Source organism: Vipera berus (assembly GCF_964194415.1).
Source record: "Vipera berus genome assembly, chromosome: 5".
NCBI lineage: Eukaryota > Metazoa > Chordata > Lepidosauria > Squamata > Viperidae > Vipera > Vipera berus.
The window spans coordinates 79,559,744-79,587,308 of NC_138207.1; the positions used below are offsets into that span (position 1 = coordinate 79,559,744).

Genomic DNA, 27,565 nt, shown 5'->3' on the forward strand with positions numbered 1-27,565 from the left:
TCATCAGAAAGTGATTATATTTAGCCAAAATAAAATTTGTGCTCTGATATACCAAATCCCCAAATGGATTGATTGTGTGTGACGTCCTTTAAGTTTTTGATTCCAATGAGCTTTAATCAGGACATGGATGCTGCCTGGTTAATAGGGAATCCCAGTAGTCAAATTTCAAAAATTAGTGGGCTGTATTGTAGAATACATCCATTAATCTTGGAAAGAAATGTGATGTTGAATATTGCCATTTTACTACTTGTAGCATGACATTTTTGGCAACATCAATCTGTGTCCTTTTTTTTAAAAGACCTTTTGTACAAAATGGTAAATTGAAGGCTGAATCTTACCATTTATGGAAAGATTTTAACAGATACAGTATTTTGTACAGAACATGATTTGCAATTGATTTGTGATTTGGCATTTTGTCAAAAGCTATAAATAAGTTTAATGACATCAATAGGATGAGAAACTAAATTATTGACAATATTGATTTAAACAAAGAACTGTGCATATAATTGATAGAATACACATTTTCAGGAGAACAAGCAATGTCCAAAATATACTTATTTAAAATTATATGATTATAATTACAGTTTTCATGTTTCAGTTTCAGTTTCAGTTTTATTTGATTTATATACCGCCCTTCTCCTTGGTAGGGACTCAGGGCGGTTCACAGGGCATATATAAAAAAAGACAATACAAAAATTAAAAAAGATTAAACCCATGCCCAGTTAAAACAGTAATACAAATTCAAAACAACAGTAAAAACCCATAATCCCCCGTCAGGCCAGACCAGCTATTTCAAACAGGTGGGTCTTCAGGCCCCGACGGAAAGTTCGGAGGTCTGATGCCATCCGGAGCTCCACCGGCAGTTGGTTCCATAATGCCGGAGCGCCCACAGAGAAGGCCCTCCCCCTGGGGGCCACCAGTCGGCATTCCCTGACTGGCGGCACCCTGAGGAGGCCCTCTCTGTGGGAACGCACAGGGCGGAGGGGAGTTGATGCCGGCAGCAGGTGGTCCCTGAGGTATCCCGGACCCATGCCATGTAGGGACTTAAAGATCGTAACCAAAACCTTGAACCTCACCCGAAAGACAACTGGTAACCAATGCAGCTCGCGGAGCAAAGGTGTAACATGGGAGTATCGGGAAACTCCCAAGACAACTCTCGCGGCCGCATTCTGCACCAGTTGGAGCCTCCGAGTGGTCTTCAAGGGAAGCCCCATGTAGAGAGCATTACAGTAGTCAAGGCGAGAGGTCACGAGCGCATGAGTGACCGTACACAGGGCATCCCGGTTCAGATAGGGCCGCAACTGGCGCACCAGGCGAACCTGGGCGAAAGCCCCCCTAGTCACGGCCACTATATGATCTTCCAGGGTAAGCCGTGAATCTAGGAGGACTCCCAAGTTGCGAGCCCTATCCACGGGGGGTAAGAGCTCACCCCCCATAGAAACAGATGGAATATTTTGAATGTCCCGGGATGCCGGGATGCACAGCCACTCAGTCTTGTCAGGGTTGAGTTGAAGTCTGTTCCTCCCCATCCAGACCCGAACCGCCTCCAGGCAACGGGACATCACAGCGAGGGCATCACTGGGGTGGTTTGGGGTCGAAAAGAAAAGTTGGGTATCATCGGCATACTGATGATACCCAACTCCAAAACCACGAATGATCTCACCCAGCGGTTTCATGTAGATGTTGAACAGGAGAGGCGAGAGAACCGACCCCTGAGGAACTCCACAAACGAGAGACCTAGGGGCCGATCTCTGCCCCCCTGCCAACACCGACTGCGAGCGTCCCAGGAGATAGGAGGAGAACCACTGAAGAACTGTGCCTCCCACTCCCAATCCCCTGAGACGCCGCAGCAAGATACCATGGTCGATGGTATCGAAAGCCGCCGAGAGGTCTAATAGGACTAGGACAGAGGAATATCCCCTATCCCGCGCCCTCCAGAGATCATTCACCAGAGCGACCAATGCCGTCTCCGTGCTGTACCCGGGCCTGAAACCCGATTGGTAGGGGTCCAGATAATCCGCTTCATCCAGGACCAGAGGGAGCTGATGCGCCACCACACTCTCAACAACCTTCGCAAGAAAGCGAAGGTTGGAGACTGGACGAAAGTTGTTCAAAACAGCTGGGTCCAAGGCAGGCTTCTTGAGGAGAGGTCTCACCACCGCCTCCTTCAAGACGGTGGGGAAATAACCCTCACTCAAAGAAGCAGATATAACCGCCTGGAGCCAGCCTCGTGTCCTCTCCCTAGCTGCATAAACCAGCCAGGAAGGGCACGGGTCCAACAAACATGTGGAGGAGCTCAGCCTCCCCATAATCCTGTCCACTTCATCAGGGGTCACAGAATCAAACTCTTCCCAGATAACATTGACAAGACCGCCCGTGTCCTGATCGCCTGACTCTGCCCAGCTGGAGTCCAAACCGGTCCGAATCCGAGCGATTTTATCTGACAGATGTTGACTAAATTCCTCGGCACGACCCTGCAAGGGATCCTCCCTCACCTCCTGATTAAGAAGTGAGCGAGTCACCCTAAACAAGGCGGCCGGGCGATTATCTGCGGACGCGATGAGGGTGGAGAAGTAATTACACCTCGCCACCCTCATCGCTGCGAGATAAGACCTAATATAGGTTCTTAACCGCAACCGGTCGGGTTCGGATCGGCTAGACCTCCAGCAGCTCTCTAGGCCCCGTTTCCGACGCTTCATCTCCCGGAGCTCCGCGGAAAACCATGGAGCTCGCTGGGATCTGCGCCGGGTCAGGGGCCGCAAGGGTACAACCCGGTCAAGTGCCTCAGTGGCTGCCCTTTCCCAGGCTTCCACTAAGGCATCAGCCGAGCTGTGAGCAGTGGAGGCAGGTGGGGACCCCAGCGCCGCTTGGAATCTATCAGGATCCATTAAGCGTCTGGGGCGGTACCATCTAATTGGCTCCGTACCCCCACGGCGGGGGGTGGCAAAACGGAAGACCAGCCGCAGGAGATGATGATCGGTCCATGACAGGGGCATAATAAATGGAGAGCCCCCACCTAGATCATCCAACCACCGTCTAGATAAAAAAATCAGGTCAAGGGTGTGGCCTCCCTCATGAGTTGGCTCTGACAACCACTACCCCCCACCCCCCTCCCCAACCCCCTAAAAAATTTGACTAAAAAATTAACCAGGGGCCTCTTATTAAATTTATATCGAGAGCCCCTGGCCTTACCCGGCCATCTCTCAGGGTCCCAATAATTGGGCCCCTCATCGAGACTGGGGATAAAAAAGAAGGCGGGACGCACCCAGGAGAGGGGGGCACCCCTGAGGGCGAGTAAGTCCGTATCAGAATATCGAGGCATCCAGTCCGAGCAAGTCCAGAGAGGGCAGTCCCATGATTAAAAAACCAACAGGAGGATCGAAGGAAAGGAGTGGGACATTTGGGCCATCCACCAACCAACTGCCACTCGGTTGGATGCTCCCAGGGGCATACCACAACCCGTCCTCTCACAACGGGGCGTGAGTCTGCTCCCGGGGATGGTCCAAAATGCCCACCCTGGTGACAGTGGCAAATCATAGTCGAATTAGATAAGAACCCATTTTTTCCTGGTTCTATTCTATAAAAAGGGCTCAATTCTTCCTAGTGGAAATGTGTTGTAAATTAACAATTCTCAACAATGAGTGCTTTCACAGAATTGTTTGTGCCTGTTCTGAGAAATCGTTCAGCAAGAGAACAAAATGGACTGAAAAGATAAACTATGCTGTTATCCAATTATTGCACCCAGAAGTGTTACAACAAATTAGATGTAAAATGATGAGCAATGAGACCAGTGGGATTTACAAATTACTAGACCCTGAAAACTGCACTGTTAAACTACACAAAGTTCTAATGAACCAAGGTAGCAAAGGTGCATACTCCAAGACACAGAGCATAAAACCATGGTTTGATGAGGAATAAATATAGGCAAACATAGACCTTTCCTATAATTATAATCAATACAGAAATAAACCTGGCTTCATAAACTGTCAGATTCTTCTGCAAATCTTCCCTGCATATCAGCATTTAATCTTAGATTTTTAAAAAAGAAATCAACTAGAAAAAGTTGGCTCACACATATTTAATTTAATTATGGGACTTATATGCCACCCTATCTCCCGAAGGACTCAGGGCAGCTAACAACAATAAAAAAACAACAATAAATACAAATATTAAAAGAAATTAAATTTTACAAAGCCCCACATATTCTGGCATAATGTTTTACAAAACCCAATCACAAGGCTTGAACCCCATGTTCCAGCATCTACCTAGTATTTCCAGTCTCTATGTGCTTCGAAAGTGGCACAGATGCCAATACTCCACTGGAATCCATAATAATTTTTGAAAGGTTAGCCCACTGTCCATCTGTATCCATTAGAGGAATAAGGTAATTAATTAATTGAGCATTTGAAGTCTAATAAAAGCCTTGGTAGTGACTTTATTCCTGCTGACATTTCTAAAGATAACATTGGTCCCAATTCTCACAGCACTTTTCAGATTTATTGACAACACCACTGACATCCCAGATGACAGGACAAAATCATCATAATTCCAATCTATAAAAAAGGAGAAAACAAAAATCAGGCAATTTTTCAATAATCAGCTTTTTATATATAATCAGTAAACTCTATGCTAAACAGCTCTCGAGGAGTTTTATGACTGGATCAAAGATAGCAGCATCCTAGCTGAGAACAGGCTGTATTTAGGCCATGACGATCTACTATAAACCAAGCAGTAATATTACAACACCCAGTGGAGAAATACTCCTATGGATCCTGCAATGTTGCGTGGTCGCATAGAGAGACAGACACTTGAGCTGGGTAGTACTTCTTTATTGGGTTAGGAATGAAGCTGGAGCAAAGGGGTTACCTGGTGTCTCTTTATACCTGCCCAGGTGAATTGCAACCAATAGATTCAAACCTGGGCTTCCCGCCAGTGCAGGTGGCCAATGGATTTAAACCCTGGCTTCCTGCCAGAGCTGACCATGCCCTGGGGCTGTCAACGACTTGCTCTATTCAGGCTTTCCCGCCAAAAGCGGTTATAGCCTGGAGCTGTCCAGCCCCCTGCTGTGCTGACATTTCCGTGTATGCTTTGAGAGCATACACTACAGATCCAAGACTGTCTTTATACAGCTTTATCCATGCCAAAAAAAACCTAGCTTAGCACCAATGTAACATAAGTTCCAGATATTGTATTTTACCATCAAGCCATCTGTTGATTGCCAATCAATAATAAATAGACACTTGCATAGCATTTGTTCTCTCTAGTTTCAGCAGACACCCTTCAGCAGATATTGATGGTAAATACAAAAAAAAAATAAATCCCTTCTATAAAGACTTTGGCCATGTTAATCCCAACTGTAGAATAGTATTTCTGAACCTAGGCAATTTTAAGTTGTGTGGATATATTTTATATCCCTTGAATAACAATAATTATAATATTGTGATGTATTTCCTTTTGGATAATTTTTATCTGATAGAGATTCAGTGTATTGAAACAACTAGTGTTGGCTATAATTTTGAGCTTAAGTTTTGCAATTTTAATATTAACTCTGGCTGCCCTGCTATGAGGAATGGATGGATAAAAGATGCTCCAACTTATGTATGTATGTATGTATGTATGTATGTATGTATGTATGTATGTATGTATTTATTTATTTATTTATTTATTTATTTATTTATTTATTTATTTATTTATTTATTTACTTATTTATTTAACTTATGGTAAATGGACAGCCATCTTAACACAATTCTGCTTGGCTCACAACAATAATAAAGCCCAAAATACTAAAATTAATAGTTTATGCAAACATACCCACATGTCAAAAAAAAAAATCATTTACTTTATGGAAGAGAAAAAATGGGTTATTTCTCCCTCCTAGCAATAGAAGCACACTCCAGTTACTCTCCATTACTCTCATCTAGTAATAGAGAAAAAACAGAAATAATGTATAGCTTTAAATCAATTTGTTTTCAAATAATATAAAAGATAACTCACACATGTGTTGTTCTGTAAATTCATAGTTTGTAAGATTCAAATTCACAAGAGGCTGAATGCCTGCAATCTGTGTTAGGAATAGCACTCAGATTTATATACCACTTCCTAGTGTTTTACAGCACTCTCTGAGCAGTTTACAAATATCACCATATTGCCCACAACAATCTGGGTCCTCATTTTACCGACCTCGTAAGGCTGGAGAAGGCTGAGTCAAGTTTGAGCAGGCCAGGATCAAACTCCTGGTTGTGGGCAGAATCAGCCTACAATACTGCATTCTAACCACTGCGCCAGGAAACCTGGCACTTGACTTGAAATCACCAGTCCATCAGATCATATACTCTGGGGCTTTTGGTACTCTGTGAAGTTGGTTGTTTTCTTGCAGACATTTCATTACTGATAATATCATTATCAATGATGTTACCTCATCAGCTAAGGAAATCTCTTCAGGAAAACAACCAAGCTCAGAGAACATCAAGGAACCTACAGTTCAAGCCTAAGCTACTGTACAAATAGAGTTCGCATACTCCTTGAGATACAACCCCACCCTGTGCTAACACCTGGGGAAAAGACACTATTTGCAGATTTCTGGGAAACTAAAACACTCTGCTGGATCCTATATAAAGGATCTTCCACAGGGCAAGGGTTGAACTGGAAAATACAGTTTTCCAAGGTCCCACTGGATGTTATATTTAAGGGACAGCACCTGGAACATGTTCACTGTGACAAAGTGAAATACCTGTCTTTTCCAGTTTGATCTGTTTTGCAATATAGTTATTTTTAAACAGATAATGATTTCCTTTTTAAAGGAATACCATAATATTCCAATACTCCAGTCATTTGAGACCTCTGCTTGAAAATATGGTTTTGTAGAAATTAAATATACATCTGAATATTGAAAAAAAAAGCACACATTGGTCTGTTATATGTTGGGGGGAGTGGACAAACTAATTTTAGTACAAGATCCAAGCATCTGAAAAATAGGCAGTTAAATACAAAACATTAAAATATCTCTCTAAAACTTTCTAAGTGGCAAACAATTCTAACATACAACAATGTGTGCCCATTGCAGAAAATACTGCAGCTTTAGAATCTTTTTTTTTATAAGTAGAATTTTCTCATGTATATGAGAAATCTCAGCAATAGAATATGAAACATTACATTTCCTAATTGAAGATAAAAATCCAGTGTGCTCATTCAAGAAGCCAGAAGTGTTTTATTTCATAACCAATGTGTTCTACTCCATTCATATGCACATGCAAACTCATATAGCAAATATGTTGGAGTAAAGTATGTTTTCATTAAAGAGCTTTATGCAGTGTAGATTAATGAGCTGTTGTTTCAATATTTTCAGAAGTAGTTCTACTGATGTCTAAATGGAGATAATTGCATTCAAAATTTCACTTTAATCTAATGGAGGGGCAGTTCTCTTTACAAGCAACAGAGACCAATTAGATCACAATATCGGTAATTTCAATAGAATTGGAAATTTGTTATATGCAAACAAACAGACATAAAAACACCTTTGGATTATTCCTTCCTCCCAGCAATAGAAGCATACTCCAGTTAATAATTCTCATCTAATACTAGGATTGAAAAGGGAAGTAATGCTTAGCTTTAAAATCAATTTGTTCTCAAAAACACATAAAATATATATCACACCTGTGTTGTTCTGTAAATTCTTAGTTTATGAGATTCAAATTCACAGGAGGCTGAATGCCTGCAATCTGTGCTATGTATGCTGCAAGACAGTTTAACAACTGCACCAACTGGGCTTTGGAATCAGGGAATATTGTATTAGGAGATAAGCTTTACGGTAGCAAATGAATCACTCTGTATTCTCGAGTCAACAAGTTGTAACTGAAATGAATAATTCTGAGATTGGGTATCACAGCCTGAACTCAGAGGGAGTGCTTAGAAAGTATCAGGAAGAATGGTTTCGTAGACCAATTGAAATATTTGAAATATCAATGCAAGAAGATGAAGATATGAAAGATAGTCAGAAAATAAGTGATGAACTACTAAGACAATGTTTGCCCACAACCCTGCAGCTGTATGAGTTTGGAAAAATACTGTAGATCAGTGGTTCTCAACTTTTTCCTTCAGCACATACCCCCTTTAAATACCATTTGTATCCACAGATCATGGCTGCAGACCCCCAAGACTTAACTCAAGATTTTAATCATAACATTTCTTCAAGCCTTCACACCTTGTGGTGACATTGCGGCCTCAGGGTTCCACGGACCACAGGTTGAGAACCACTGCCATAGAATAAATAGTTGCCTTGGAACATATGAAGAACAGTTGCGGGAATTGGATATGTCTAATTTAATGAAAAGAAGGACGAGAGGTGGCATGATAGCAGTGTTCCAATATCTAAGGAGCTGCCATAAACAAGAAGTCAAACTATTCTTCAAAGCACCAGAAGGCAAGACATGAAACAGTGAATAGAAACTAATTAAGGAGAGAAGCAACTTAGAATTTAGAACTAAGGAGAAATTTAGAACAATTAATAAGTGGAAAAACTTGCCTCCAGAAACTGTGGGTGCTCCAACACTGAAGATTTTAAAAAAGAGATTTGACAATCATTTGTCTGAAATGGTATAGTGCAGGGGTAGGCAGCCTCGGCTCTTTTATGACTTATGGACTTCAACTCCCAGAAATCCTGAGTCAGCTATGCCTACCCCTGGTATAGCATTTCCTGCTTGAGGGGGGTTGAGTAGAAGATTTCCAAGGTCCCTCCCAACTCTGTAATTGACCAAAAAGAGAAACCAGATGTCTAGGTCAATGTGAAGAAACTCAGGCTGGTTTGACTCAGACAAATCTGCAAACTTTTGCAGATTGTCACATTTACTAGCAGATTTAACACTTCACAGAGGTGGTACATTAATTTAGGAAATAATTGCAAGTGATGATATAAATGATAAGGAAATACATTCATACCTTGAGTCACAGATCATCCCAGCCAGTTGGAAAACTATTCTAGATGAAAACATAAATGAGATAATAATCGTATAGAGTTCATCTCTTTTCAACACTAATTATGATCCTGAGTATGAAATTGTGAACGAACTGAAAAACTTATGGAGAAGATCCACTCTTCTGTAACCAGCACCAAAGGCTTCCAAACAGGCTTCCTTCAACTAAAAGATAGCATAATAATTGTGATAAAATTGTATGGGAACTCCTAAATCTTAAAATCTTGAAACTGGAGAAGAAAATTCCAGATTCGTGAGCTGTCATGAGTAGCCGCCTACTTCTAACATTCAATGGACCAAACATCTACTGTGTTCCCTTTGAAACAAATCAGGAGACTGATAGCACAATTAACAGATTTTATTAAAATGCAAAGGCTCACTGCATCCAGCCCTTATTCTTTTTTTGCCACTATTGTCTAATACGGTTCTCCTCCTATTTTACCTTGACAGAATATTTACCCGTAAACTTTATAAGCCAAGTCTTTCCTCTTGAGGTAACATGTGTTCTTTATTGTAAATTGTATTATAAAGAATGTGTGTTCTATGTCATATCCTTATATCTTTAGTGTGTTCATAATAACATTTTGTCTGTCTGTCTACCTAACTACCTAATTTTCCTAACTTGCTAATAATGAATCACAAAGAACAAAGCTGTATCCTAAAGACTTCAAGGAAGACTTAGATTCTTGTTTTATTTTGTTTTTTTAAACTTTATTTGAGAAACAACAAACAGCTGGATAAAAAAAGCAACTAAAATAAATTAAAAATTACCACAGGGTGCTACACTGAAATTCACCTGTGCAGAGGATAGCAATATTCTAATATTTTTTCTTGCCAGGGCTCTGCATTTTTAGTTCATTTTTTCCCCTATGGATTTACAGGTCGGTAAATATAAGTAATATAATCTATTAAAGTAAGAAAACATAGGCAAAAAATTAACACATCAAAATTCCTGTGTAAAAAGCTGACCTTTTAGAATTCACTTTTCCTGGATTATTTTTTGTGGGGTAGAAATATATACAAATTGTTGTACACCTAAATACTTAGTTCTTGTTGTACTTAACATACTGACAGCTATTAAAACCACATGACGTTTTTCAAAATGGGAAACAAGAGGAAGGGCTTCTGATACATTTTTAAGAAAAAAATGTTTAATAAACATTTATTATTGGCAGAACAGTTGAAATGAGATGATACTCAACTAAAATATAAACTGATGAAAATAAGATATCTACAGATATTCCTTTTTTTTTTTAAAAAAAAGTATAAGTAGGCTCTTCGTAACTCTAAATTCTTCTTTCCAAATCAACCATGCTGGATAATTTATGTAAATTAACATTTATGATATGGAAAACAATATATTTGAACTTTTTGTTTTTATATAATTCTTGTCCCAAAAGTGCTTTTTCAAGAGGCAACTGGAGTTTCTTGTTTTTCTTTGAAGATGTTTTGCTTCTCATCCAAGAAGCTTCTTCAGCTCTGATTGGATGGTGGGGAATGGAAGGATTTATATTCCTTGCAGACAGCTTGTCATTTGCATTCTTTTAGAGAGTTGTTGAAGCTACTTGAAGGTTTATTTGTGTGCTCAGGGTCACCTGAGTAGTGCAAAAAAAAAAAAAAGCTGTAAAAAGCTGACATCTTAGAATTAGCGTATTTTCCGGCGTATAAGACGACTGGGCGTATAAGACGACCCCCTACATTTCCTGTTAAATTATAGGGTTTGGGCTATACTTGCCCTATAAGACTACCCCTCTTCCAACACACACCAAATAAAAATTAAAAAACATCAGATTTGATTTTAATATGGTAATTTTAATTCAAATGCTTATGACATGCAGGTGCTTAGTAGGAAAACTGTCACTTATAAACATAAGGCTGTTTGTCATCAAACATGTAAACATAAAACAACTTTAGAAGAAAAGACGCCCAGACCCCAGCCTGTAAAAAATCACAGACTGCAGCTTCTTCTCCAATTGGTCCCGCTTTCCCTGCGCAGACTAAATGGGAGATCCGCTCCAGGTTTTCCAGCCAGCCCTGTCCCTAAATTTTCAGCACCCGGTGTATAAGACAACCCCTGACTTTTGAGAAGATTTTCATGGGTTAAAAAGTAGTCTTATACGCCGGAAACTACGATAACTTTTCCTGGATTATTTTTTATGGTATATTATGAACACACTAAAAATATAAGGTTATAAGATAGAGCATATATTCTTTGCAATACAATTTATAATAAAGGACACATGTTACCTCAAGAGCAGAGACTTGGCTTATAAAGTTTGTGGGTAAATGTTCTGTCAAGGTAAAGGTGGAGGAGAACCGTATTAGACAATAGTGGCAAAAAAAAGTTGTATAAGGGCTGAATGCAGTGAGCCTTTGCCTTTTAATAAAATCTGTTAATTGTGCTATCAGTCTTCTGATTTGTTTCAAAGGGAATATAGTAGCTTTTTGGCCCACCGAATATTAGAAGTAGGTGGCTACTCATGACAGCTCATGAATCTGGAATTTTCTTCTCCAGTTTCAAGATTTCCCCACCTTCCAATTAGAGCTGAAGAAGCTTCTTGGATGAGAAGTGAAACATTTTCAAAGCACCTTTGGTAAAACAATGACCTGGATGACTGAGAATCTCCAAAGACATTTATGTAGTTCATGCTTTGCCTTTAAGATATTTTATAATATATTTGTTTTGTGTTTAATACTTTGGATCAAATTTCATTCGATACTAGTTTATGTTATTAATAAGCATAAGACAATTTTAAAACTTACCAAGTAATTCTGAAATTATACTGCTGATACTCCATTTGAACGAAGAACCATTGTTGAATTGTCTACATTTAGTCAATAGAATTTTCTTCCAAGTAGGTATTAAGAGATTACACTATAAACCCCCTTTTAACAAATCTCTTTAGCCTGGGTTAAAAAAAAGAAAACCTATAAAGAACAGCAGAAGTAAATTGAATAATTGGAAGTCAGAGTGAAATCTGTTATACATGAATGTCACATGGGAGTCATGGATCACATCATTGCCATTTCCTGCAAATGGTTTTAAGTACTGTAAAATTTACTGTAGAATTCAGTAAAAGAGATGACGCATGAAACAAAAACTAAGATCATAGATCTGTCAATATTAAGCACTTCCTTCTCCTATTGAAAGCCATGGGTACATGACGTTTTACAATACTGGATAGTGTGAGGTGTCATTGACACTCTCTGATCTTGGTTGTTTTCTTGCAGATGTTTCATTATCCAAACCAGATAACATCATAGTGCTGATGTTGTTGATGCACCCAGGACCTCTCATTTCAACCCTGAACCACACATATTGTCCTTTATCAATACTGGGTAGTATTTTAAGCTTTGATGCCAGTTCAAACAATGGTAGTTTCTCTTTTCTTTTAATGAAATTCTTATTGACCTGTAACCCTGTAGTTATGGTCTTTACACAAAAGATAAATAATTTCTGAAAACCACGTTTATGTATATGTATGGTAGGGTGTTTTTTTCATGAATTCTTCCCCCCCCCCCAAATTTAAATGGCATTATTAAGTTCCAAAAGGAAAATTCACACCTATAATTAATTTGTGTATAGTCATTATCCATATCTTGCTTTCAGATTCATTAGTCAGAAAGGAAAATATGCTGGGATTATTTATTATTTATTTATTTATTTTATTACATTTATATACCGCCCTTTCCCGAAGGACTCAGGGCGGTTTACAGGGTGATTAAAAAACCAAGATACAAAAGTTAAAAACAAATTTAAAAAAAATTATATTTGTCCCTACATAAATAAAACCCCAGTTAAAATAAGATTAATCCTCAGCCTGGGCCAGAGAGCTCGAAGAGCCAGGTCTTCAGGCCCCGGCGGAATGAACGGAGGTAGGGGGCAGTCCTCAGCTCCACTAGCAGCTGGTTCCAAAGGGCAGGCGCCCCCACTGAGAAGGCCCTATCCCTGGGTGTTACCCGCCGGCAATCTCTTACCGGTGGCACCCTGAGAAGACCCTCCCTGTGGGAGCGCACTGGACGAAGGGAACTTGATGCCGGCAGCAGGTGTTCCCTCAGATATCCCGGACCCAAGCCATTTAGGGCTTTATAGGTCATCATCAGCACCTTGAATCTCACACGGAGGGCAACCGGAAGCCAATGCAGCTCGCGGAGTAGAGGTGTTACATGGGTGTTATATAGTAAAAGAATATTTAGGTGCTGTCCATATGAGTTGTTAGCAGTTCTGTTGAGCTTCATCCTTATGGCTTAGAATAATTGTGCATACAAATTACATCATCTTTATATATAATTTTCTAGGACATTTTTAACAATAAAAAGATTTATCAAGAGGCACATTAAAAAGAAGCCAATTGAAGGCAAACACTCCCTTTAACACATTAACATAGGGTAAATATATGAGTCTAAACTTACTTGAGTTAAGCATGCTGAAGTAATTATTTACATTTAATATAGACTTCTTGGGTAGAAAATTCTATGAGGTTGCATTCCCGTCCTTTCCATCCCTTTTGAAAAGAAATTGTAGGACTAGTAGATTGCCAAAGACCATAAAGTTTATTGGTTTCTGCTGCCAGGATTCAGTGTTTTTAACTCCCTTGAGTAATGAAGAAGCTATCCATCCAGACATCCCTGACGATAAACTGTATTATCTTGTTAGGAGCAACATCACTCTTAGAAACTAGTGTTGCCATGTAGAAATCTGCAGATCCAGATGCTAAGGCTATCATTTTATAACAATGACAATGACCACAAATCATTTCTGTTTTGAGGTTATTTATTTAACAACTATCTTTTAAAAAGGATCTAAGAGGCATTCTAGGTTCTTTAAAATGAGTTCACACAGAGAGACAAAGATATATCCAGGGATAATAAATTTACTTGTGATAAGGCCAACGTGTTGAGTACGACCAAATGTTTATGTGTTGTTTATCAAGAATTCTAATTCAAAAATTTTACCCATAGACACACAGACATACAAGATAAGGTAATAAATAAATACTGAGTGATAATTGGTACTGCCTTAACTAGATCTTAATTAAGAAGACATTTATAAATATTTATAAATATCCACACTTTAAATAGTTGTGTATCACTGTGTATACATGCAGTGATATCCCAACACAAGTTTGGAAGGATAGGTTTGATTACCCCTTCTTGGTGACAAATTATTGTGTTGGGTTACTGGAACACTCTGATGTTTGGCAGGCCTTCCAAAAATCATTCATGACCTGGTTTGCCCCCCCAAACACTGTGATAGGATGAGATGACTGCATGTCAGAAACTTAACTTGGTGCCAGGTTTTTGTTTTTAAGGTTTATGGTTTTAATATATTTTTTACATTGTTTTATTATTGATATTGCTATTGTTTTGAAAGTCAGTTGGAAGAGACCCAGAATTTGGTATAAAGTGGAGGGCTCTGTAAATGTTTTCAATAAATAATTAAATAAATAAAACTCATATTCATTTTTATTCAGTGTGGATGTTTAATTTTATGCATTTTCTACAAATATACATATTTTGCTCCTTTCTACTCATTTTGGAGCATATTCAGCCTCTTTGTATTGTCAGTAATGGTTATTAGAAGCTTTCTGTTTACCATGCTATTACTTTTGTAATCTCTGAGGTATTATTTATTTGGATTGATGCTTTGTCAACATTTCTAATTGCCTATTTATCTGCTTTCTGGCTGAAATAACACTTCAAACATTCCTCCCATCAGTACCACCCTGCCATTTTCCCTACTTACGTATGAACTTAATTTGTTCCATACACTAAGTATTCAGTACTAAACTTAAAACATTTTAAGTTTTAAATGTCCAATTAAGGAATTAATTGAGGTAAAGCAAAGGGAAGTCTGCATAGACACACGCACATACATATTTTTACATCACTCTGGTAGTTTTATCGCATATGCCTCTGTAGAAAACTAAGGAAGTGGAAACACAAGAGAGAAAACAATTTGTGTTATCTCCAAAAGAAACCCTGTGATTTTTATGGTTTTATCTGACAGTAAGAAATAAGTAGAAAAATGTAATCTTTTATCATGATGTCGCAATTCAGATTGTATCATATATATGTTACCATAGCATATGTACTATCCTTGTCTGTTAAGAAAAATAGAAATATTGTTCCATGTTCAATGGAATGCTGTCAGTTAATCTGCTTAAATTCTGTTAATTACAACTTTATTATTCAGAGCAACATAAGATGAAAATAACCAATGCAGATAGTAAATAGTACTGCATTCTTTCAGTAAATGTACTTGATTTCTCAAAATGGATAGTGGAACTTACATGAATAATCTATAAATGCAGTTGTCACACAATAGATCTGATATGTTATTGTTGGAAATATTCACTAAGTTGAAATAAATATCTTAGCATTTTATTCAATACTGAAGAGATTTTATACATGCACTGGTGCAATTTATAATTGGCTTAAATATTTCTTAAAGATCTTTAAAAGTTTAAGTTTTTTTAACATTTAAATTTGAAAAACTTTTTTAAAAGTTACCTGTAAACTTTTAGATCAATCACAATTCAATAAAAAGGTAGCTGACATTTATTAAATAATATTAAAATATCATGTGCATTGTAGGTGTTAGATTAATATTTTGTGTCTCAGTTGCCCAAAGAATTTGATGTAATTTTTAAAATTCAGCATGGGAACAAAAACAAAATTGTGTAGCTTGTCACAGTTAAGACAAACAATGTTTAGAAAATTTCCAGATTATGATAAGAAAACTGATGATAAGGCTGAACAAACATTTGAATGGTTGGGATATGTTAGCTCTGAAGCAGTTTTAAGTACAGTACAAGTAATTTTAATATTCTGCATTTAGGATTAATATTTCACGTCTAGAACCTCACAGGGAAGCATCAAAAGTAGTATGCACCTATCAAGTTGTTTCTCTGTGTTTTAGGATCCCCTGCCTTATATATGAGCATTATAAGGTTCACCTCTATTTCGATTCTGAATGCTAGTAAAAAATTACAATGGGAAAGTGGCAAGCCACAGTGAATGATCTTACATAATACAATGTCGAGTATATTGTCTCCCTTAAATATATACTGTATGCTAGAAATAATATTGAGAGCAAACACAAAATATATTTTTGACTCTTCAGAATTGTGTGTTTTTATTATTTTTATTGCAGTCAAAAATATTGTTAAATATAGGTGCTCCTCGACTTATGACCACAATTGAGCCCAAAATTTTGGTTGCTAAGCAACACAGTTTTTAAGTTGTTAAGTGAGTTTTGCTCTACTTTACAACCTGTCTTCCAAGACTTGTTAAATATATCACTGAAGTTTTAAGTCACTAACATGGTTGATAAGTGAATCTGGCATCCCCATTGACTTTGCTTGTTGGAAGGTTGCAAAAGGTCATCGGATGACCTTGAAACACTGCAACCATCATAAATACATGCCAGTTGCCAAGCATCTAAATTTTGATTACATAATCATTGGGGATGCTGCAACAGTCGTAAGTGTGAAAAAGGGTCATAAGTCACTTTTTTCATTGTAAATTCGAATGGTCACTAAATGAATGGCTGTAAGTCAAGGACTACCTGTATGAAGTCGTCTTATAGCATATGTATTAAAAATGGACTTACATGTTCTACAGGTTTATTTTATTTTTTCTGGAGCTTTTCTCAAGAAATAAAAATTTACAATTACATCAATTCACACGCGCTTTCATCTTTCTCTTACAGTGTCCCAACATTCCAGAGCCTCCCTGAAGAGATACTTAGTAAGCTTGCTGATGTTCTTGAAGAGGTATTTGATTTTAATTTGGGGACATAGTTTAAGGAATCAAGTAACCAATCTTTTTGTCATGAACGTATTTCAAGCCTGCCCTATTGGGATATTTCTGCTAAATAAAAATATTGTACTAGGGAAAAAATGTCCTATTGGTTAGGGACACCATGATAATAGTAATATTTTTTAATTGTTAGGTACAATTCTGAGGTCATTGTCAAGCACAGGGAAATCAGGAAGGCCAGGCTGTTTAAAATGAATATAAAGGTTTATTGCAAATGCATGCTCTCTACAAAAATTTGAACTACTAGCAGTCAAAGGAAATGGGCAGTAGATAAGAATCAGTGAAATTCAAGGTGGGCTGGACTTAGGTCTTTTGTGAGTACAAAGGGACTGGAGACTAATGACACGTTTGACCCCTCCCTCGGGCTCAGCTTGGTCATCTCCTACAGCAAGAGTGTCAGAAACTGATGGCCTGCAGGATGGATGTGCCACGTGCAGACCATGTCCACCCCAACTACGCAAAGGCAAAAAATGTTGCAATACATCATGATACGTCATGTAATATGATCAGGTTTGACAGCTGTGTCCTAGAGACATACTCAGCTATGACATTAATAGTGGTGTAAATAGGACTTTAGAATTATAAGTTTTGCAATTGACCTTCCACCACACCCCATCCCATCACACATCCCACTACATATAGATATGTAATATAAATTCAGCCCACATATTAAAATTAGGATGGGCTGCAGCATTGAAGAACTCTCATGATAACACAGGTCTCAGCTATAAACTAACATAGCTTCATGGGAAATGTATGCTGTAAATTCTCTTATATCAATAGATTAAGTTGTACATGATTGATTGCACAGTTGATATCTCAACTCCCAGACTTCTGGTGACAAGGACATTTCCAAAATCCATGGAAAGTCAAGTGATGTTAAGAAATGTAAGGAACAAGTCTCTGTTATCCTCAGCTCTTCCTGTAGTTTTCATTCTTCTATCTTTCAAGATGGAAAAAAGGAAAGAAAAGGGACTTTAAGTGTCTAGAATAGCTTTTTTTAAAAATATTTCTTAAAAAGCCAGAAATATAAAATCATTTTAAACCAAGCCCAGTGGAACTCATTTGACATTATTTCTAATTTTAACTGATTTGGAACTACATAAATTGGGAGCAGTTTATCAGCATAAGTAAGTAGTTAATTTGATCCAGTAAATAATCCCAGGTAATTACTTCATTGGAATGTACTTCTGTATGCTTTAAAATGCAGTGCCCCTCTCTAACATAGTCCTCTTGGAAATTGATGATTTTTTCACTGATTGTAATGAAGTCAGTTCCTAGTTCATATTTATCACTCTTGTGGAATTATAGCTTCCTTCTGCTCTACCACATCAGTGGAATTTTAATGATTTAGGTTCCTTGAAATCCCTAACAATTAAGATACATTAATTGTTAGAATTCTGAAGAAATGTTTTCAGAACATCAGCTTCTTAGGGAATATGCCAAATTTGTCCTTATTCAATCAAAGTATACATATTAATTTCACATCAAGCAGCTTATGTTACTTATCTTCCTAATTACTACTTTTGCACCTGCAAAATTACATACTTATAAGTCTTGCAGGAACAATTAAAGGCCATTAATATGTCATCTTGTATGTGTTAATTATATGATATCTGTACATACAAAACTGTGGGTTTTTTCCCCTGCATCATTATCAATTTCTACGTACACTTGACCACTGTTAGCTAATGTTAAAATAATGAAAGAAAATAACTACCAATTCTCTTCAAAGGGATCGTTTTTGACATTTTAAAACAAGTTCCATTTTCGACTTGACATTTATTAATATTTATCAGTTGCCTTTTGTACTTCCATCTAGCTTGTGGACGAACCAACAATTTAACATGACAATGATGGCTTTTTCTTGGTTTCTTTTACATTCAGTTTGGCAGAGAAAAAAATGAGGAGAAAAATACAACGTGTATGGTATATCAATAATCTGTTTCTTTTAAAAAAAGTCAGGCAGAAGTGAGGGGGGAAAACACAGAACAAAAAGAGGTAAACTATGTTTGCTTGATTTGAAACAGAAAATAGCTGTGATCTAATGGTAATTCTATATAATCTTCACACGGAAAAAATCAATAAAGCAATATAACAGTGTAAAACATTTAAAAGCTTTGAAAAGGAAGCATATCTTCTTGAAATACCAAGGCAGCCAAATCTATCAGAAGGCTCAGCCTGACTGCTTGAACTCCTTCCCAGCTTGTTTTCTTATTTATTTATATTTATTTTATTTTATATGGTTTTCCATATCATCGTGAAGATGGCTGAGCAGTGATTAAACAATTTTTATATTGATTAAAATCCAACATAGTAAAGACCACAACAATTAGTTCATAACTGGCAGCGGAGATAAAACCACAACTGCCCATCATCATAACCATCTCATGGACACTGTGACATTTACCAACCCCATGACTGATGATACAGCCACAGCTTTAAAGCCTTATAAAAGGACAACAAGGTCAGGGATAATCCAACCTCCAGAGGGGCTGATGATCTAAGGCAGGCGTCCCCAACTCCCAGGCCATGGACCAGTACCGGGCCGCAGCATGCCTGCAGTCGGTCCGAACAAACAAGCAAAGCCCCATCCGTGGGTTGCAGGCAGCACACAAAACCACACAGTTTCTGGTCTGCAGAAAAACCTTTCTCCACGGATCCGGTCCCTGGTGCCCAAAAGGTTGGGGACTTCTGATCTAAGGAGCAGGTGGCATCACCACAGTGGATCTCTCACTGGGTCCTCACATGTAGCACTATTTAATTAGAAGCCAAGCACTAGCATGCCTCTCCTGCTGAATCTGACAAGAATAAATTGGGGACAGTCCATCAAATAATCCTGATGCATGCAATGAAGGGCTTTATGGGTACCTGTAAACATTTTGAATTGAGCCTAGAAGCATACTGTCAACCAATTGTGGAGCAGAACTATGGTATCTGTGGGTTAAAGATGCTCATAACTGCCTGTCCAGCCTTTGGAGCCAACTGCGTCTTCCAGATACTCTTCAATTGTAGTTGTATAAAGCATTGTATAGTAATCCATGATTCGTGAGGCACTGTGAAGAGAGCATCTTGGTCCAGGAACAGATGCAATTGGCTCACGGCATAAAGATGTACAAAAGCTCTTGTAGCAGAGCTGCCACCCATTCTTCAAGCAGAAGGTACACATTCAAGAAAATCCCCAAACTGCACACTCAAAATACAAGTACTATGTGTACAAAAGCAGAATAATATTTGCATAAGATGATCATAAATGTGGAAGTTATCTAACGCCCATTAAGTCCCCTATTACAACAACACTGTGAGTGCTTCATTTAGAATTTCACTACTTTTGTAAAAAATCACAAGACAGAGATTCATATTAATAACCTCTCTTAATGCCTTTACTCAAGTACTGCATCTCTTTCAATCTTTTTCAAATTACCCTTAGTAATAATTTTCGAACATTTCTGCCTCATTTTCCACTGCAGTTATAGTTTTTAAGACAGCTTATAAAAATTGTAGAATATCCACAAAATGATAGATATAAAAAAATAACAATTACTTTATAAAAAAACCAGTTACATGAGAGTCTTTGCACTGGTATTACATGGTTGGTTAATGTAACATCCACAAACAAATGACAAAGCTGAGAGAGCATGAAAAAGCACCTTGGTGTGGTTTGAATAACACCCATTATGGTTTTGTCATAGGAAATTAGACAAGAAGGTCTGACAGAATTCAGCAATATAAATTATAAAGAAAAAAAGGATTGATAATGAAAAAAAAATTAATGGTAGCCCAAAGAACATGAAGGGCATGTAGTAAAAGTGAGGAAAAGTCAGGAATCCCAGACTAAAAGAGACAAGATAAAAATTACCTTGCCCAGTTTTAAAAGTCTGGCTAGCACTCTACAAAGCTATAGATGAATCCATACCCTATTTCAGCTTCCAGAGTTGGAAGGAACCTTGGGGGTTTTCTAGTTCAACCTCCTGCTCAACCAGGAGACTGTATAATATTTTAGATAAATGGCTGTCTAGTCTCTTCTTAAAAGTCTCCAGTGGTGGAGCACCCACTTCTCGAGGCAAACTGTTCCACTGGTTGATTGTTTTCACTGTCAGGAAATTTCTCCTTAGTTCTAGGTTGCTTCTCTCCTTGGTTAGTTTCTATCCATTGCTTCTTGTCTTGCCTTCTGTTGCTTTGAAAAATAGGTTGATCTGCTTTTTTTCTGGCAGCCCCTCAAATATTGAAACACTGCTATCATGTCACCCCTAGTCCTTTTTTTCATTAAACTAGACATAGCCAGTTCCTGCAACACCTCATATGTTTTAACCTCCAGCCCCCTAATCATCTTGGTTGCTCTTCTCTGCACTCTTTCCAGTCTCAACATCTTTTTTATAACATGGTGACCAAAACTATATGCAATATTCTAAGTGTGGTCTTACCAAGGCCTTATAAAGTGGTATTAACACTTCATATGAAGCTGTGAATGCTCCAACACTCGACGTTTTTAAGAAGAGACTGGACAGCCATTTGTCCAAAATGGTATAGGGTTTCCTGCCTGAGCAGGGGGTTGGACTAGATGACCTCCAAGGTCCCTTCCAACTTTTATTATTATTATTATTATTATTATTATTATTATTATTATTATTATTATTATTATTATTATTATTATTATTATTATTATTATTATTATTATTATTATTCCTAGCTGTCTGTTGATTCAGCCTAGGATTGCATTGGCTTTTTTGGCAACTGCTGTACACTACTGACTCCTATTTAATTCACATGTCCACTAGGACTCCAAGATTCCTGCCGCAGTTACTGCTATTGTATTGTATTGCTATTTGATTTATGTTATTATTGTATTATATTGCATTGCATTGCTATTATAGTTATAGCTAAATAAGCAAGATCTCTGTGTACCATCAACAGAAGAAAGTTTATTATTGTGATCAAAGACCACATACCGGTATATACAAATCAAACCAGAGACCCAACATACACACAAATAAAAAAATGGATAAAATTGCTAAAATGATGAGCCTCAGTATATATACAAAGTTGCTCATTTGGAATTTTCCTGTATTTCACTTCTTGTACGGTAATGCATCGAAATGTGCTAATGACATGGGTCTCCAGCATTTTGAAATTTTAACTTGGCTTAAATGCATTGGAACTAATAGCCTGAGTCCAGGATAAACCACTCTTGGCTGACAGGTTTGAACCTGCTCTTTCATACACAAAAGACATGTGCAGTGAAGAGGAAGAGATTCCTAAAGTAATCAATTTGAGATAGCCCATTCCCATCCAAAACGACTGCTACTAGGAAAGTTCTCTTAGTCTATACCTTATATTTATATATGGTGTGCAAATTAAGACTTTTTTAACCCTAGCCCAATTGCTGGTAGTGGAGAAAATAAATCTCTCCAAATACAAGTGTGAACTTTTATTCTGGCCTTTAATAAATATACTGGGGCAATTTTAATCACCCCTGGAAAACGAAATAATCAAGCTTTTAGTGCCCCATACCCTTGAGAACCATAAATTTCCATGCACTTAAACTGAAGTAAAAAAAATAAAACAACTGACAGATAGATATATAATTGTATGCATTATATTACTTAAAAATATACTTGGAACCTAAGATAGGAAATTATAACTGAAGTTGTTGTTTTTTTTATTTAGGATTAATTCAAAGACACTTCTCCTTCTATTGGAACTTATTGTTTCTATTCCAGCTAATTCTATCAAGAAAGCCTTTATACTAAAAACAAAAAACTTTGAAAGCAAATAATATCTTAGAAAATAAATGTAGATCGGATACAAAATTGAGTTCAACTAAGCTCAAGTATAGTTAAAACACTTCAATGAATCCCTCTTCCTTGTTTATTCTTACTAAGTATTTGAGCATCGCATAGTGCAAGAATATTCAATTAGCAAGTAGTGCATAAAAGAGTGATTGGATTTCCAAAGAGCAGGCAATATTGTCTTAGTCGTTATAAACTGATAATAATGAGCTATTTTCTATATTATTAACTAATTAAATGTATTTTTAAAAAATAAATTTCACTCACAGCAGTTTTTGAATTCCTAATCCAAATATATTTACCGCAGAACAAATAATTCTCACAAGTTGTTTTTTTATTTAAAAAGTTCTACATATTCCAAACTTTTTCTTAATTGTAAATTTTCTTCTTTAAACTTGTTTATGAGTTTTCTTTTTATCATCTTACAATATTTTTGAAAATCAATAAAGCTTTTCTACAATAATTCAATTATTTATTCTAAAATAATCTAACTATTTCCAGATTATTTAAGAGCAATAATTGTCTCTGGGTGGTTTATCATAATAAAATATTGTATAAAAACATGCATAATAATATATCATTAATAAATCCTGACTTGGCAAACAGTTAACATATCCTCCATGATAAAATCCCTCAATAGTAAAGTCCAAAACTCAGCAATTAGATCCTCTCAGAAATTGTATATTGTTTTGTTTAATTTATATGGTTACCCATCATAAGTGCCTGATTTTTGATAGCTACCTATATTTAAAAACAGTTTAAAAAACAATATAACAAAAATATAAACAACATGAATTGTATTAACATCCATAGTAACAGTTTTACTTGGTGCCATATATATTTATTTTGCATGCTTTTATTGTCTTAAAAGTTTGAATTGCTTTTATGTCTTATGATATGCCCTGCTCACAGTTGCTTGTTGAGATGGGCAGCTATTGTTTTTGTTAGCTGCGAAGTCGTGTCTGACACATCGCGACCCTATGGACAACGTTCGTCCAGGCCTTCCTGTCCTCTACCATCTTCTGGAGTCCATTTAAGCTCACGCCTACTGCTTCAGTGACTCCACCCAGCCACCTCATTCTCTGTCGTCCCCTTCTTCTCTTGCCCTCAATCTTTCCCAGCATTAGGCTCTTCTCCAGTGAGTCCTTCCTTCTCATTAGGTGGCCAAAGTATTTGAGTTTTGGCTTCAGGATCTGGCCTTCTAAAGAGCAGTCAGGGTTGATCTCCTGTAGGACTGACTGGTTTGATTGCCTCGCAGGAGTCTTCTCTAGCACCATAGTTCAAAGGCCTCAATTCTTTGGCACTCAGCCTTTTTTATGGTCCACCTTTCACTGCCATACATTGCAACTGGGAAGACCATAGCCTTGACTATACACACTTTTGTTGACAGGGTGAGGTCTCTGCTTTTTAGTGTGTTGTCTAGATTTGCCATGGCTTTCCTCCCGAGGAGCAAGCGTCTTTTAATTTCTTGGCTACAGTCCCCATCTGCAGCTATAGAAATAAAATAAAAATAAAAGGAAATAATAAAATAAAATAAAGTGCAGCCAAGAGAAACAACCCACCACTAATAACCATTCACAATAACTGTGATAACTTATTTATCTCATTTGAATAGAAATTTAGAGAATCTTCCTTATTTGCAGACTGTTTGCATGCTGCTTTGTCCTTTTTGGAAACAAATCCAACTGTCTTTCTACATGCACTTGATGTCCTCATCTAGCTCTGATGATGCTACCTAGTTTGGTAATGAAAAGTCCACAAGAAAACAACCAAGATCAGAGAGGAACCCACAGTTCAACCCTGGGCTACAAATATTCTCTTCTATCAGTAATTACTATGTGTCACAGGTCCTTCTGCCTATGGAATGTACTGTTCAAGAAATATCTTTGGCCCCTCTCTCTAAGTATTTTAGGAAAAGGATAAAGACTCATCTATTTTTTAATTGTTAGTGGAAATAATTTTGATTTTAATAATACTTATTTTGATTTTACCCTAACTTTCATCTGTCTGTTTTAATTTTTTTATGTTTGCTACTTTGGTTAATTGTAATCTACCTGAAATATGGGTTTTAAATTCAACACAATCAAGCAGTTTTCTTACCAGGGATACATAACTGGTTTGCCATTGTCTTCTTGCAAGATGTTTTTGACTTCCCAGTCTAGCTTACACCCTTAGTACTTCCTAGTATCTCCCATCTAACTCCTAGGCAGACTTCATCATATTACATCTGACACAGACAGATTGACAGCCAACTGCACATTCAGTAACACTTTTTAGCATCAGAAACATCAAAACAAGGAAAACAGCTCAAACTAAAAACTAAGTGAGCATTTTGAAAAGTCCCTGCACCTCATATGAAGCTTAAAATATATGAAGAATAAGTTTGACAACCTGGAAGCAAATTGGACACATACTGTGTTTTTTTTTTAGTCAGCATGAGAAAAATGTGTGTACAGCCTACCAAGCTGTACATTTTCTCAGTTGTTTTATGGACAGTTGGGAAAGTAGCTAATGAGCTTTTAATATGCCGATACTTGTAGTGAGGTGTTTAACTTGTGCTTCTCCCAACTTAACCTTCCTTACTACAACCCTGGAATAAGCTGTAGGACTCACTAATAGTACAGAAGGTGAATAAACACTAATGCATCATGTTCTTCGCTACAGCATTTCAACATTCATCAGTATCCTAGTAAAGATAGAATTGTGTGTACACAGCTTAATTAAACCTGAAGAAAATTAAAGCACTTTAAAATCCCCAGTGAACAATTTCCAGAGCTAACACCTGAATTTATAAAATCACTCTCAGGCTTAAATTGCAAAGTTCATGTTAACATACTTTCTACACAATTTGATATTTGGCTTTCAGCTTCATGGTTCTATCTGAAAAGAAATGTTAACAAATTATGATTAATTGGTAGTCAATAATTTTGTCTTGGCCAATACACATGCTGTTATTTTGATTCCTCTTCAGGAGATAATGTCCCTTGTATGTGACAAGTGTTAAACAGGGAATTATGTAAGTGTGTGCATGCATATGTGTATAAATACTGCAATACTGATATTTTTATATATCAATAAGCTGTCATTGCAATCAGCATGATAGTCAGCTCCACCAAATACAATGAAAATAGTTTTCTTAGATCTGTGCCACACTATAAAAAAGCAGGAGTAAATGTACTATTTAATTGATTATTTGAGGAGCCATCTCATCCTGTTGAGATTTCCCCCTGCCCTGACAGAGAGAGCACATTGCCTATCCCATCAGTCAAGGAATTTTGACTGGTGGGATCCAGAAGAGCCTTCTCTGTGGTGTCTCCTGCCCTTTGGAATATCTTACTCCCTGAAGTAAGATTGGGTCTCACCCTTATGATTTTCTGCAGGACCCTGAAGACTTGGCTCTGCCAGTTGGATTGGGGCCCCAGTGGGAGAGGTTCAAACTGGAACTGGTTGATTAAATAAGAGTTAATCCTACATTCCCCCACCTCCCGTGCAACCGGCTGCCTTCTCCATCTCGTGTCAATCATTTTATTCTGTTTGTATTGTGGTTTTTCTGAGTATCTTTATATTTACATGATTTAAATGTTTTTTTATATCCTAAGCCGCCCAGAGTATATTTGAACTGAAATGGGTGGCAAATAAATTTAACAAAAAATAATTAATAAATAAATAAATAAATAAATAAATAAATAAATAAATAATCTTTACTTGAGCTCAGTTTCAGAGGTAAGTCCCATCAAACTAAGTACTATAAATTAGTAAACCCCCTTCAGGGTGGGCAGGGGGATAGATTGTTTTCATTCATATTTTTGTCAGACCTTCCCATCCACCCATTAATTAAAGCATTTTGGAAAAACAAAAGCATACACATTCCAAAATATTTTTGCACAATGTCTGCAATTAGAGATGAAGCTTCTAAATCACTCCTCTTTAATTCCTTCAAATTTTCTTAAGTTGAAATGGGAAGACTTTTGCCTCTGCACAGTTCTGGTGCACAGAGCATAAGCAGAGAATAATTCTATAATTCAAGAAGAAGATGCCTCATTTCTGCTCCCTGGCCACTGCCTTTTTCATGACAAGAAGGAAGACAAAGCACATGGTTTGTTTATGGATTTTTGTTTATTTTTATTTCTGACTTCTTATCTCAAGGCAAAGACAAGCTTTTGATTAGGCCCCAAAGGTTGTACAATCAATTCTTGTTATTTGTGGTATTTACATTCTAGACAGTTACTATGAACGTTGAATTTATGAATACTGAAACTTCAGCTGGGAATATGTGTATTGGGTGACTCAAACTTTTTGCCATTCTCTATGTGTACAATGACTGCAAACGCACTGCATGTATTGATTTTGCAGTTACAAATTTTAACAAGAATACCCAAATGACAAAATTGACTGTAACTTTGTTTTGGGATCACATTGATGGTGTTTCCATCTTGACTTCCATTATTTTCCAATCAGTCAAGCCAAACAGATTAATATTAGCGTTTTTGGAGCTCTGCATGATGTGGAATCATTGGTGACAAGGTTCGAAACCACTTTAAAGCAAATGGGCCAAATTAAATTTTCCTGTTCCAATAAATATACAAAGCATGACAGTTGTGTAATGCACATTGCGTGGTTTTGAAAATAGCAAAGTGAGCTTAGGTGTGCCAGATGGTTTAAAAATTAAAACTGCATATATTTCCACTTTTTATTCCAGGATGCTTTTGAAGTCCTAAAAAGGTTGCATTTCTCAATGCAACAGCCTACTTGCATTGCATTGTAAATATAACAAACATAGCACCATGTATTTGGGGGAACAGATATTTAAGCGAAGCCATTGCAGACATTAAACATGTCTCCATATGGGAGACTGGAGATAAACCTTCTATTACTGTGTCACTTGCATTGAGAGAAGTAGCTAGAGAAATTGATTGAATGAATGAATGTTCTTCCTTTCTGTTGTTTGGCCCTATAGCTCCCAATAGCTATTGTGCTAAGTAA

General features: G+C 37.2%; 1 protein-coding gene across 2 annotated transcripts in view; it reads left to right on the forward strand.

Moving 5' to 3' along the window:
• PRKG1 (protein kinase cGMP-dependent 1) overlaps positions 1–27,565 on the forward strand; it is a gene marked incomplete at both ends in the record, with an annotated part of 886,380 nt that overhangs the window by 652,791 nt on the left and 206,024 nt on the right. For both annotated transcript variants that reach the window (XM_081328338.1, XM_081328337.1), the window contains one exon: positions 16,684–16,747. In XM_081328338.1, coding sequence (XP_081184464.1) covers positions 16,684–16,747 — 64 coding nt within the window. The remainder of the gene's footprint in view (positions 1–16,683; positions 16,748–27,565) is intronic.